Raw genomic sequence first — 14,543 nt, 5'->3', positions numbered from 1 at the left:
TTCAGAGGTTGGATGAGAAGGTCACTATCAATCTCATTTCTGAGTCCAGGTTTAGCACTGGAAGCAGAGACAAACAATTAACAATGTGCAAATTGAACAGAAATTTGACATTTTTAGAATGCACCTTTGCAAATGTGAAGGTAACTCTTTCCCCTCGCTTCAGTTTTTTTTGCGCTAAGCTAAGCTAGCAACCTATTGGACAAATCTCTCTACAGATGAAAACCTTCTTATCCAACCTCCTTTTAAAACAGAGCAGCAGATCCATGAAATGTGCAGAACAAATTAAACATAAAAGAGAAAAAATCATATCATATAAAAATCATTTGATGGAAGTCAAACTTAATATTGCAACAGTGCTTGAAGTATTACAAAAACATGAAGCAGAAGACAACTCGTCTAAACCTTCCAGGGACTATGTGACCTATTGTTTCCTTGCAGAGTCAAGAGCGGATCTGAATTCCTTGCCTCACACTGATAGCATCTCACCTGAGATAGCCAGTTTCACTATGAGGTTAGGAGTGAAGGTCAGAAGAAGGAAAGGGGGGGAAAGGAGAAAAAAAAAGTATTAAGGGTAAGAAAACAGAGAAAGGGGGAGAGAAAAGAAAGTGAAAGGAGGAAAGGGAGATTAACCTTTCAGACGTGTCACTGGAACAAGGATGAAGGAAAAGTGGCAGGAGATGAAGAGATGAACTGAGACACAGTATCAAGTGTGACAGCAAACTTGTGTCAGTCTGTGACAGGTGTTACTAGACTGAATAACTGACAATGAGAGAGGTTTCTGTTGAGGAATATTTCAGTTAATAAGGCACAAGTGCATTCACACCAGGTGTGTTCTTCCATGTGGTACAGTCACTACCACAAATACCAGAAGTTTTTCAAGGGCGAGTCACTGCTGAGCCATTCCCATTTATTAGTGTGCTGTCCAATTCATGTCAGTACAGACGGTGAGACTGTTGTCAGTTGGTCGGATCTGTCCAACTCCTTGTGGGGAGCTTTGATGAGACATGAGCAGGGAGGATGGAGGGAAGAGGAGACCTGAGGAGAACAGTGTGGAGGAAAAAGAGAAGGACAAGGGGAAGAGGACAAACAGGTGGGGGATTTAAGAAATGGGGAGTGAGTGAGAGTGTAGGTAAACCAAAGCCGAGATTGAGGAGGGGGACATTCAATGAAAACAGCAAAGAGATTATATGCAGATTAATGAGAGGGAAGGAAGGATAAGACATGAAAAATATATGGAGGAAGGGGGAGCAGAACATAGCAGAAGAGAATTTGCAGCAGGAAGCTGATAGAAGACATTAATTCTTTGAAGTGTAATTCATTGCATATGGCTTTATGTACAGGCTAACTATGATCTCTGTCTCTCTCTTAGACCATACAGACGAAACGGTTGTAGACCACTGCGGGGAAAAGTTACAGCGGTGTAAATTGAGTCACCAGTGGCTGGCTTTATAACAGAAGGCACATGAACTGTTTCAACAGCCAATCAGCTCATAGCAAAGTTAGCTTGTCAAGTAAGTTACAAATGGTCCAATGGAGTTTTGGACGGAGGAAAGAGAGGATCAACTATTAATTTTTTTGAGGAACACCTGTGTCTGTATGACACAAGCCTTAAAATGTACTTAAACATGATAAACAAACTGCCCTTTGTCACACTGCACAATGTCTGGGTGTTTGCTTCAAAAATCCCGGCCCTCTTTTTTTTTTTGCCGTTTCATCAATACTATAACTGCAACTGTAGCAAGTAACTCACGGTCACTATTTATATTTTAAGATGCTACTAAGTATCCAGCTACAAAAAAACCCTGAAAAGCAGTGGTTAGAACGGAAGTACAGAGTCGTTGCTATGGAAACGACAGCTGCAGCAGGTTTTCACAAAGTTGCAGATCAGCACGTTCAATTTGTCTGCTCACGAATCTTTGGTCTAAACTCGCCCTCTCGATTTTCTAAAGTTGTGTCAATGCTCAGGGCACTATCTGTTTTCAACTACAGCCTGGAAAGAGAAATAAAGCCGCTGATAATCACAAAAATGTTGTTTTAGTGGACATGAAACAATATGAATAAATAAGGCGTGCATGGTTTTGATAAGCTCAGCAGAGTGATGATACTGAATAAGCCATACAATTGCATCTGCTACATTGTGCACTACAGCGCGCATTTGAGAGTACGGTGACAAGTGTTGTAACATACACACTTGAGTTAAGTGAAGTGGACTGGATGTCTCTGGAGCGTCAGTGACCTGGCTTTGCAGCTCTACCGGCTGGGCTTTAATGTCTTATGTCAAATCTGTGTTTATATATTCAGAGCTGGAGGCCCGGAGCCACAAGGTTTTATTCATGAGGACAGCTCTACTGGGAGCATAAAAGGCAAAGGAGCATACAGTCTCCCATTGCCACTGTAAAACAGTGACGAACTTGATGGTGTTTGACTATATGGACAGCGGATGAACTTCAACTGACCTCATATTTTCCATATAGTCTCTCCTTAGCAATAGAAATTATATATATATTTTTTTTTAACTAGCTCCAAAGACTTATCTACTCTCAGTGCTGATAATGTTCCAGAGGAGAGGAATGAGAGGGCAGGAAAAGGCAACAGATTAAGAAAACACTACATGACAGCTATACAGGGAGGCATAAGAAAGCTGTAAGGCATATTAACTTGAATAAGAAAAAATAAAGCACAGCATAGCAGAAAACATGACATTTCCTCAGAGAGAATATTTAAAATTTAAAAATTCATAATTTGTTGGTATTTGTTAAGTTTGTTTAATTACGAGTCGTTTGATACTGTTATGTACAATTATGGGTTTATCTGTAGTATTTCTACTTGATTCCAAAAATGCAATTCACTCCTACAAAACTCACTGACTTGAACTTTTTTTGTGAATCATTCAATCAATAATGTCAGTTACTCTGACTGTATATATTACATTGTGGATCATATTGTCAGCTTTTTGTTCATTCTATTTTGTGCTTGGTAAAGTTGGATCATAACAGATATACAGAGAGATAGCGGACATTGATTGCTCATGTTGTCAGGAGAACAGCTGAGGGTTAAAGTGCACCATGCAAAATCAAGGCTGAAATTGTACTAAAAGCAAGGGAGAAATGCGTGGGAGGAGAGAGCGAAGAGCACCAGGGATTAGTCTGAAGTATTAGTGATTTAGCAATCTCTCATTCAAAGCATCCTCCTCATGTCCATGGAGTCCATTGTAAACTGTTTCCATGGGTTGATGGAATAAACAAGAGGTGGTATGAAATCAGAGGTCATCTCAGTCTAACATCTTGTGCTGATAAAATACTTAGTAGCATTTGCGTCAGTGTTGGTAAGACATTTTTCTTATGATTGAAGCTTTTTTGAGGGCTTGACAGCATAACCTCACAGAGAAATGTGGGCCTGTACCCGTTACGTCTTTTGAAAACAGTAGCATCACTGGCAAACTTAATCTTGCTTTAACACACTCATAAAGGACACTAACTGGGAAGTAAAAATATCGAGAGCCCTTGCTGCACAACATAAAAAGAGTGTGTTTTAAAGAACACTGCAGACAGAAAAATAAAGAAAATCAAGAAAATGTTTAGGAGTAATCAGTATGTGCAGCCTATAAGATTTACCTTTGAGCAACAAAGTCTAAAAGAGGAGGATACAGTATAATTAGTGTGATACATCATCATGTTGTCTATGCACCAGCCTTATCCAAGATCATGTCTGTGCACCCTGCTTTTAAAGGGTACTACATAAAAAATGGCACTGCTCTACAGAAATGACAGGCAATCCTCTTATTACAGCTGACCAGAAATTTACTAGAAGTAGGATCAGCCTTAGCTGTAAATGTGAATGAGCTTTGTTTAAGCAGAGGCCAGAGTGGCCTGGTTAGGACATTAGACTACTTACTTTAAACTGGGAAAAAGCATGTGGGTGAGTAATGTCTTACGGTGTCACCACTGAAAACCTCACATTTTTTGATAAGGTCATAGCATCATCAATATGCTAGCAAAACTTCCACTAATTCTCAAATATTGTTATCATATCTTGTAAACTATTGTACAGTTTACGTCATAAATAAGCATTAAAGAAGAGCGGGTGGTTTACAGGATGCACAGCATGACATTAGATGACTGAAAGGACAGACACCTCTGCACACATCCCATTCCTGACCAGAACAGATTCAGCTGAAATCATCACTTCACAGATTCTTGATGCCAAACAAAATCCCCACAAAAATCATCCCATCATTTCCTGCACAGATTAGGTTGGAATTTCATGCTGATCAAAAGTGGACAAAGAGAAATCAAAGGAGACAATTGCACTGCAGGAGAGAACCTTTCCCAAAGCCAGAATCATGAAGCCCATCACTGCACAGTGTTTGATTGGTTAAAGCCAGAGCAATGGCAAAATTCAGTGCTTGATCGTACCTACCTGGCCTGCCTCCAGACAAGACCAAGTCCTCAGTACATGTTAATACTGGAACACACAGGGGAACATCGCAGGTTTATAACTATAAGGAGGTTGCATACATATTTGTATGCATAAGTACATTCTCACATTCACACACGCACACTCACAAAATATAGCATAAATATGACAGAACAGAGTAAGCAATGAGCTATGACATACTAAAACAATAAAAAAGGTAATATAGGTGGTACCGAGAAGAAGTGAGCCAAGCAACGCACCCTGATTTGTGGACTACGGTGTTTTGCTTCCATATATGCTGAAATGCATATTATGGTAGTGACAAATAAATCTGATTCTGATTGCTCATCTATCCACTGACTGTCTCTGTTCGCTGTACAGTATCAGTCTGCCTGCTTCTTGTCTAACTGCAGTCCATTTCCCATGAGTTAAACTCTACCATCTGCCTGAATGTATATACTTTTGCTATAATAGTCTTCAGGCGAGTGCTGCATCCACTAAGTCACATACATGCTGACACTCAAGTAACTCTGTTGTATTATACTCACACAAAACAGAGCAGGAACTTGAAAATAAGGGAATAGAACAGCCATGCATGGAAGGGACATAAAGGCACAAATAGAAAAAAGAATATATTCAATTTCTGTGGCTTCCTACCCCCTTCTTTCCTGCTTGCCCTGGTCACAACAAGACAGGGTCAGTGGATAATCCACGTTAAGCCACTCTCATGGCATCAGACCATGAAAACACACCTAGCTATCCACCTACTTCTTTCAGCACCCAACAGGGATTGGTTAGTCCATGCCAACCTTTCCTAACCTGTTTCTTTTTCCCTCACCGGTCCTGTAAGCTGCCGCTAGCATATGAAAGATGAATTGCACTTTAACGAAATGACTGAACCTGGAACATTCAATTTATCCAGGAACCAACCTCCTCTTTTCTCCTCCAGGACTCCTGGGCAGTGCTTCGATTTCCATTGGTCCACAGGCAGAAGCAGCTGCTGGGGTGACCACAGGCACGCTTGACCAGGCACCTCTACTGGGAGAAATCTGAGGGGGCGAGAGAAAGACGGGAAATATATGAAACAGAGCAAACAGGTAAGGGAGTAGACATGGTAGAGAGGTATTAAGTGTCACTTTCATTGTAATACTTTTGTAAAAGCACTAATATTTTACATTAGCCAACTGTATCTAATGATTTGGTCTTCTATGTGCTGTCTATCTGAATTCAAAACCTGCTTGAGTCTGTGGTGCTGTTCTTTTGTTTCCCACTATAATGGAGGAGGGATTAAAAAACTCAGCCCCTCACCTTGTTGTCTTTGCTGGAGCTGACTCCGTTTCCTGAGGAAAGAACTCTGAGCAAAGAAAGAAATTGAGATGTTATTGAAAAAACTAACAGCACAACTAACAACACCTCAAAAGAATTCTAAACAGCATGAACCACATTTTGGACTATGCAGATGTACAATTTGGAAAGATTCATGGTAACACTTTTCCAATTATGTTCTTTTTATTTAGTCTGCCAGGTTATCCACAAGCCAATTCACAAATCCCAATCCTTATTTAAGTCGGCATTGTTACATCCTTTCGTCAGGGTTGTTGCTTCAAAAGTAGCAGCATTTCCAGAGTGTAGGTCTGTTCAATTAGGTGTGATGAAAAGTCAGAGGAATTTTTATCATCGCAATGCTTTGAGTCAGTTGGTCCCATGATAGCTTAAAACTACCACTGACATCATGTCTTTAGCCCACACACATATCCCTTTAACAAAAGGCTCTGCAACATGATTACAGACAAGCCTTATGGGGAAACTGAATGAATGGAGAGAGAGAGAAACAGAGAGAGTGAGTTAGAGAGAGAGAGAGAGAGAGAGAAAGTGTGTAGGTGTAGTAGGAGTAGGAGCAGGAGTAGGTGACCCCCCCCCCCAAATTAAAGATGTACAACAGGGGTAGGACAGATTAAGTCATTTAAACAGGTAATGGCACAATCACAGTTTAGTAAACATCAGTGTACTCACTCCTGTGGATTGTATGGTCCTGTAAAAACACAAACACAGAAGATGTATACGACAATGAATGAACTGGAAACATGTCAGACATTTCTATTTCTGATATAATGGGTAATGGGACATAGAGTGTGTATATATTTTATGCACACATGAGCTTGCAAAGTAATTTTTTTACTATGGGATGGTTAAAGTGCTTTTGTTAACTGTCATGTATATAGTCGGTAAATTCATGTGTGCTGTGCAGGTGTGAGACTACAGGCGTATTGTACTCACCTCTGTTCTGCATGGTTCTTCTTGAGTAACGTCGACTGGGCCTTCTCTCAAAGGAGGCTGACCGCCTTGCTTTGTTGGCCTTGGTTGTCTGATACTCTGTCTTGCCACTGGTAACAAAAACACACACACACAAGGACAAAAACTTAATTTACACTTACATGGTACCTACTAACGCAGGCCAAAACATTAAATACAAAATTCAACTTTTCTTAATTATCTTTTTGATAAATCTCATTGTCTCAAAAACAACAGGCGCAGTGATGACCCCCACTGAACTCTGGACCCATCCAGGCGATAACCTTCCTTTAACAACAAACCCTGTAACCTCTGTGTTAAACCAACATTACTGCCAGTGCTTATCCAACTGGGTAATGTTTAAACACACAGAGAGGGGAACTAGCTGGCTACTGCAGTATGTTGACATTGAGTGCCTGGTTTGTACCACTGCAAGTATCTGTGTGTACACATGTGGGGTTTTTTGTATGCACAGAGGAACGATACTGTATGTCACACCAGGATTATCTCTGTTGGTACGTTTAAACACAGGGTACAGAAACAAACATGGCTCTTTAAATTTGTGGCACTTAACTGTTATGCAATTTTCTGTGTTCTTTTATATAAGCAATTTTGAGTCTTGGGAAACCAGTTGGAACCAAGTGATGATTTTGGTGTGTTATATTAATGGGGCTGAATGCTTGTCTAATAATTTTATCATTCATTTTATCTATCATATAATCATTTTAATTTTAAAAAAATGAAGATTTTTGTTTTTACATTGACATTAGTTTTTCCAGTTGATTAGAGGAAAAAATTTCATCCATTGTGAATTAATTTAATAACAAAACATGAGAAAAAGAAATTACTGCAAACACTCTTTCCCAACAAAAAACTGTTCTGTTACTTTATTTTGTGAATCTAAAACTTCCAGAGAACTTTAAGCCCTAAAATATCTTGTAAACCTTGTATACATACAAAAAAAGCCATCATTCAAAAGCCTCCCTAACCTTTTGATTACCATGGATTACTTTGGTTACCTGTATCTGAAGCGTGACCCCATGCGTATGAATCCAGAGCGTGCAGAGTTCTTCTGTACTGGCCCTCTCAGCCTGAAGAAAGCATGGTGCTCCACCGCACACTTCCACAGGTGTTTACAGGCCTTAGGATGGTCCATCCTAAAGACAAAAGTGTGCTCCTGCTCTTTGCCCTGTGAAGGATTGGCATGGGGTTAGATTTGGGTCAAACAGAGAAGAGGGTAAGTTGTCAGTAGAGTAACATGAAAGCATCTAATGTGAGCATCTTCAAATATAATAGAACTTCCAATCATGGTACAGTGTTGTATAATCCTCCACACAATTAGCTATAGCAGGTTCAATTCAAAACAAACTGAAAAATCATTAAAATTATTTTAGTCCTAGCCAATATATTTTCTGTAAAAACAAAGGTCATGCGCTCGCTCTAACTTGTGCAAAGAGGCTGACGTGAAGAATGAATTGCTGCACTACAGTGTTTGAAGTCTAGATGAAGCCTGCCCAGCACCACAGCAACTTACAAAACTTACACTGCAGCCATTCCACTATCACAGTCATATTCTTTGCACACTTCTTTGCTTTGTAGACACACAAGCTCACAGACATACTGTGCACATACAAACCAAGTATGATGAACACCAGCAAGAACTTGTTTATGTTCCGAGCACATGTGTCATAAGCGGGCAGCAACTTTTAGGGAACACACTACCTCAAATATCAAAACACACAGAAGACACAAGACAGTAATATTTATGTTTTAAAGGCTCATTAATAGTTTTGTATTTCTCTGTAATGTAGCACAGTGTCAACAATGTTTCTTGTAACATTTTTACTCTAAAAGATTGAGCTGGAGCCAAAAAATTGGCTAGAGCCAATATATATATATATTGGAATAAGTTAATTAATATCATAAACATGCAATGACTAGTCAACTAATGGCTTGAACTAACGGCTACCAGTCGACTAGGAAAATATTTGGTCGCTTCTGTGCATTCTAACTAACCACCTGTTCTCTTTGACAATGAGATGTGATTCACTTCCACCATCCACTGTTAAAAAGCAGACACCATTTACTCTGAAAATATGTGTAACAGTTGTCAATGCAATAACCCTCTCACAGCCAGCTTCTCTCTTTTGGGTTCATCTCTAAAGCTCCTGCTTTGTGTGTGTGACGGACAAGCATCTTGTTAGAGAATTAAAAACTCAAGTACAGTGTACACAGTAAATTCTTGGGGTGACAAGGCTAGCAAACAGTATAACTGTTTAGGACAGAGCTGGGAGGTGAGAACTGTGTGTGTGTGTGTGTGTGTGTGTGTGTGTGTGTGTGTGTGTGTGTGTGTGTGTGTGTAGGAGAATGGTGCATACCAGAAATACCAGAGGGGGCAGGCTTCTTTATTAACCTCACTCACAGACCTCCAGCATGGACATAAACAGACTCTCCTCTAATATACAATAGCCTCTGGGTACTACAATCTTAAGTCTTGTTTCATTTTGTTTTCGTACTAACCTCTTTTAAGGGTCGGGCACTACTTCAAACAAAAGATTTATTTTATTATTTCATTTCTTTTATTACAAACAGAGCACCCTCTGCATGTTTGTACATTGTGTTTCAAGTGATTAAAAAGTAACTTGCATAGTCTACTTTTTGTAAAAAATGTGAAAAGTTTATGACATGTTGTGAAAATATTGAGATTTATCTTGAAGTGCAAAGTGATATGTTTGTTTGGTTGTTTCAGGTTTGCTTTTGTAAGTGACAGATGATATGGGGTCAATTAATTTTACCAGCTGTAGTAATTTATAGACTTTAAGCATTTAATATTTATATTTCACAAAGAGTTCAGATAGCATTTATAAAATTCAAACATAAGTTTACTTAGTTTAATACCTTTGCCATTAAACTGTGTCATAATTGGAATCAACTGTTAACACATTAAACACAAAGTGACTGCATCTGCCGTCCTCTGCAAAGTGATTGGTTACTCTTTCAGATTCATACACACCCCCACATTTCCATAAAAATTGATAACAATGCTCATAATAAAAACTGTAAGTGACAGCAAAGAATTGGTAATACAGTTAAGTGTTATATTCATTTTTATGGCCTTGACTGCAACACGAAAGTGTTGAAACTATAGTCGTTATAAATGTCAGATATCATTCATAGTACTGTATGTATGGTGAACGTATGTGCTCCTGCTCACCTGTTCATCATCCTCCACGACCACAAGAGTCAATTTGCTCTTTTTGAAATCTAGACGAGTGATCTTGGGCCTAAAACAAACAAACACACACACACACACACACACACACACACACTAAAAGTTAAATGTTGTTTCAATAAAGCATTTAAGTAAATATTTCAGTAAATTAGTTCATGACCAAATATACCAGAAGAAGAGTCCGATCTTGGTTTGTCCTTCAAACACCAGAACTCCAGTGGGTGTCAAACCCAGACTGTATTCATTACCATCCCTTGCCTGCAGGGCAGATATGGACAGAAAGCAGGAAGAAGAAAGAAAAGAAGAGACAGCTTTATGACCCAATCACATGTTTATGCTCTTATGCACATTCCTTCCACTTCCTGACTTTTATGTAGGACACTTCCTGTTTTAAAATCTCAGCTATGCTATTGATGTGCAACATGTCCATGTATGTGCAACTACACATATGTGAAACAAGTAGATTCAGGCTATACAGTGAATGCTTAAGAGAAAGAGTGTGTCAGTTACCTTGACCATATGCATGTCCACCCCATACATTTCTAGCCACTTGGCTTTATTCAGGTAGTTAATCTCAGCTTGGGCTGGTGTCTGACCTCTGAAGGAGAGGAAGGAAAAAAGAGAGTAGGTAATAAATGGAAAGAAATGCATCAACAAAAACACATCTGCAGCTCCAAGCAGAGAGAATGTTAAAAAAAAAAAAAAAAGAGGAGGGCAGTGTTCCTGGTAACCGTTTCAGACCAAGCCCACACATTATAAAGTAATATTGAAATGCAAACCTGCACTCCTTCCATGTGTTGTATATAGCTAGCTCCACATCTTCCGTTTGGTTTGGGATGAAGCGAAATTCTGACACCAGGTCCAGATTATGTTCTAATGGGTCACAATCACCCAGCTCAGCTGAAAACACACAGACAAACATACTTGTCAATTCCAACCCTGAGCAGAATAGGTGACAATAGGTGATAATGATAGTTTTTTTGAGGGACTGTGGTCATGAACTGCACGAGACTGTACATGTGTACACTGTTCAGTTCAACTGAAGACCAAAAAACATTCAAATAATTCTTTAATGGTCACTGAGACCATGACTTTCCACCCCTGGGAGAGGACCATGAGAAGAGTGCCTAATACTGTGGTGGTAGGTAATGGGAATCCTAATGGACAAAATAACAAACAAACCCTCCCTCCATGTCCCAGCAAAACAAAGTGCTGTGTAGCATCAGGTCAGGGACTTAACTCTCAGTGGACAAGAGGTCATAGATTTAATCAGGTGAAAAAAGGAGACAAAGGGACACTGAGGCAGGAATACAACATAAATCTTCACTGGATAAGAATGAGTATAGTATGTTGAACACAAGACAAAGTGAAAATCCTTATCTCTGTACTGTTGTGTATAGAAAGTGGACAAAGACTGAAAGTCCTGGGCCTGATTACATTTTGCAATGTTTGGGTAGATAGGAGAATCTAGGATTTGCTGGGAGCTCTTCACAGTTTAGCTAGTCCAGCTGTGAGCAAAGCCTCAACATAAAGATAATATCATCCTATTCCTGTCCCAATAAATGTCAGTGGACCAACAACATGATTCTGAAAAAAGGAAAATGAAGGGAGAAAGCTCAACTGTGGAAAAGAGAGAAGACAGAAAGGGTACTGGATTAGGGGGCCTCTGAAGAGGATGGAGCACTAATGAGCTGGCATTTACCCCACAGTGACTGTGTGTGTGTGTGTGTGTGTGTGTGTGTGTGTGTGTGTGTGTCCAAGGGTTTCTATACGCAATCCCATTCTATAAACGTCTCTACTGACCCAATCTTTGTTCCTCTGAAGCACCTCTCTTTATGTGGCTCTTGCAGGTAAATGCAGCATTTAGCACTTCTTAAAAAAATAGTGTAGTTTCAATATTTGGTGGTAGAGGAAGCCCAATCAACTTCTGCTCCATTAGTGCATTTTTAAAAGTAACATAATATACGTAGCCATGGAAACATCAAGAGCTATCCTTTTCTAAACTTTAAAATTGAAGTTCGATAACCAAATATTGCCAGTAAACAATGGAGAATATGCCTTCTGTTACCGAGATATTTGACTGACACAACTTGGGAGAAAATTTGAAGATGCTATGGAATTAACAGAAGTGAGACACAATAGCAGCAGAAATGTAATGAAAGAATTTCAAGGTCCTAGAAAGAGACACAGAGATATGATTTTATAAAATGTTGTTGTCCTTGGATTTATGAATATCAAAATATAATTGCCCCTAAAGTCACATAATTTATTATCTGTCTATTTTCTAATCATTGCACTGGCAATAAGCAGGAAGAGAAGCCTAAATACAAACCTTCTCCCAACAACATCCCTCAACTTCTCCAGTGGTGAGTCTGAAACAGTTGTCCACATTACTCAGCTGGCTCCTCTGCTTTTAAATCTCTGTAGCTCAGCAGGCGGCGCGGAGCTGCAACGCCAGGTCTCATTCACAATGAATAGCAGCCTATCGCTTTCTAAGAGCCCATCAGCCTGTTAATGCAGAGGAGCAACAGCTCTTTTGAAAGTCTGAGTGTTTCCCCCTCAATGTAGTATGGGAAATTATATCTCAGCTACGTGTGCCTGTTATTTCATTCTCTACCACTCCACCTAAAGTTACACCACTCCTTTGATTTGCAATCTTATTGTAGTGAAGGGGTTTATTTGCCTCAGTGACCATGGCAGCAAATGTTGCCAGGAACGTCACTCAAAGCAGATGGTGATTCACAAGGACAGCCATGACTGCTTTGAAAAGATCAAGGAAAATTCCTGTGGAGCAGAGACACAAGGGTCCACTCTGGCAGCTGGACTTGGGAGCACATGGCTGTGTCAGGTGAGCGCCTTGGTGAGATGTTGGTACATTCTGTTATGGACTCACCAGCTACAAAGTAAGCATAGGGCTTCGGAGCAATGTCTGTTGGGCATGTGGGAGAGTTGTAACAGATTTATGTTATGTGGACAAAGAGAAACTAGCTTTAAGAAAATGAACATATACACTGCAGAGGGAAAAGCCACTTTGTACACAAGCATATAATGCCCCAACCTAAAACTTACAAAGGCTCGTTTGACTCACACCACACTGGTGCTATATTTTTGCTACGCAGAGTTACAAAGGTGAATCCAACTACCAAAACAAGTTGGAGAGATCCTGGATACCTGCTGTGCTTACCCTGTAGCGAGAAGGCAGCCAACTCCACTGCTGTGTCAAATGGACATTCTAGCCTGAAAATATAGACATGAAAAAGTCAGTCACAGCAAAATTAATAAACACTGCCACAGGCCACCACACCTCTGACTGTCACTGAGGCCTACTGGTCTCTACCACTTCCTATTAGTACTCTCTAAACATTGCAAAAAAAAGTGAATCTCTTTGTAATAAAGATGTAGACTAACATACTACTGTTAATAAATCTATTCTGTTCACCAACATGTAATCCTGTAATCCTCTTAAAGTAAGATGTCCATGACTACCAACACAAATGATGGATTCAGGTTTCAAGGGATATCAACTGATGAAGAAAGGCAGTATATTGTGTCGGTCAAGTGATTTAGTGAAGTTAACTGTGTGAAATAACAGGTTAAATAACAAATGCAGTGCTAAATGAAAATGACTTTCCAGGAAACAGAAAAATGTTGACATGGGCCAGCACTGAGCGTACGTGAAGAAAAGTTTAATTGTTAGTGTTTCTCACCCTGTGATAAGCTGATTATCTGCTCTTGTCTGCTCTGAGACTGACTCACTCTGACAGCCTCTGAACAATCAGACTGGATACCCACTCAGAATGTGTTGAACAAACATGGGAGCAGGTACCCTGAACTACAAAATCAAACATCTGAAGTTGCTACATCACTCTACGAGCTAAAGTTTTCTGATAATAAAAAAAAGGGGAACCATTTTTCAGGGATTTTCTAGTTGTTTTGATCAATTTAGTCTGTGTTTTAAAAAGGCATCTGTAATTATTAATGCTTACCACAGTAACTGCATCAACTGCTGGCATGACTTAATCAGTGAAGTGGAAAAATGTTCCTGACATGCCACCGTCAGGTCTATATATGCGTCAGTCTTAATTTGATAGCTGTGATTGTGTCTGTCCCTCTCTCTAACTGAACATTTCCTTGGTGTAACATGACATCACTTTAGGTTTTGTCCTGTGTGCAGTACTTTATTACGATGAATCGTTAAAATGTGGGATAATTACTTACTTTCCACTGAGGATGTCTTGCTTCAATTGTAACACAAATAGGTATCTGAAAGTAAAACAAAACAATACAGTTAAATATGAAACTTGACTAAATTTGGCAGTTTTAGGGGATATGATACAAAAACAACCATCTATTCCAAACTGGTAGCAGAAAAAAGCTGGTAGTAAAAAAAAACCAATGGTAGTAGCTGTTCGATCTGAGTGAGTTAAATTAACCCTGCAGGAGACTTGCTAATCATGTGACTAGAATGTTTTTGCCCATAAAACAAACAGCCAAAAAATAAATATAAAAGCGCAGTATCACTTTATTATTATGTTTACATTCACACACACTTAAAAAACAACCTGCTTGTAGAGACCCAATAAAACACCAACTTTTGAAGGTT

The 14,543-nt window shown here is 39.5% G+C and overlaps 1 protein-coding gene across 5 annotated transcripts in view; it reads right to left on the bottom strand.

Moving 5' to 3' along the window:
* The window catches only part of epb41l5 (erythrocyte membrane protein band 4.1 like 5), a 34,265-nt gene that overhangs the window by 11,492 nt on the left and 8,230 nt on the right, over positions 1-14,543 (bottom strand). For all 5 annotated transcript variants that reach the window (XM_087178448.1, XM_023423107.2, XM_023423111.2 and 2 more), the window contains exons 6-16: positions 14,159-14,203; positions 13,125-13,177; positions 10,720-10,840; positions 10,451-10,538; positions 10,110-10,198; positions 9,923-9,992; positions 7,728-7,897; positions 6,694-6,800; positions 6,430-6,448; positions 5,725-5,770; positions 5,347-5,465 (exon numbers count right to left, since the gene is read on the bottom strand). In XM_087178448.1, coding sequence (XP_087034574.1) covers positions 5,347-5,465; positions 5,725-5,770; positions 6,430-6,448; positions 6,694-6,800; positions 7,728-7,897; positions 9,923-9,992; positions 10,110-10,198; positions 10,451-10,538; positions 10,720-10,840; positions 13,125-13,177; positions 14,159-14,203 — 927 coding nt within the window. The remainder of the gene's footprint in view (positions 1-5,346; positions 5,466-5,724; positions 5,771-6,429; positions 6,449-6,693; positions 6,801-7,727; positions 7,898-9,922; positions 9,993-10,109; positions 10,199-10,450; positions 10,539-10,719; positions 10,841-13,124; positions 13,178-14,158; positions 14,204-14,543) is intronic.

Source organism: Seriola lalandi, unplaced genomic scaffold (genome assembly GCF_002814215.2).
Source record: "Seriola lalandi dorsalis isolate HSWRI2012SDOR001 ecotype SW California unplaced genomic scaffold, Sedor1 jcf7180002054689, whole genome shotgun sequence".
Classification (NCBI taxonomy): Eukaryota; Metazoa; Chordata; class Actinopteri; order Carangiformes; family Carangidae; genus Seriola; species Seriola lalandi.
This window is presented reverse-complemented; position numbering and strand designations above follow the sequence as displayed.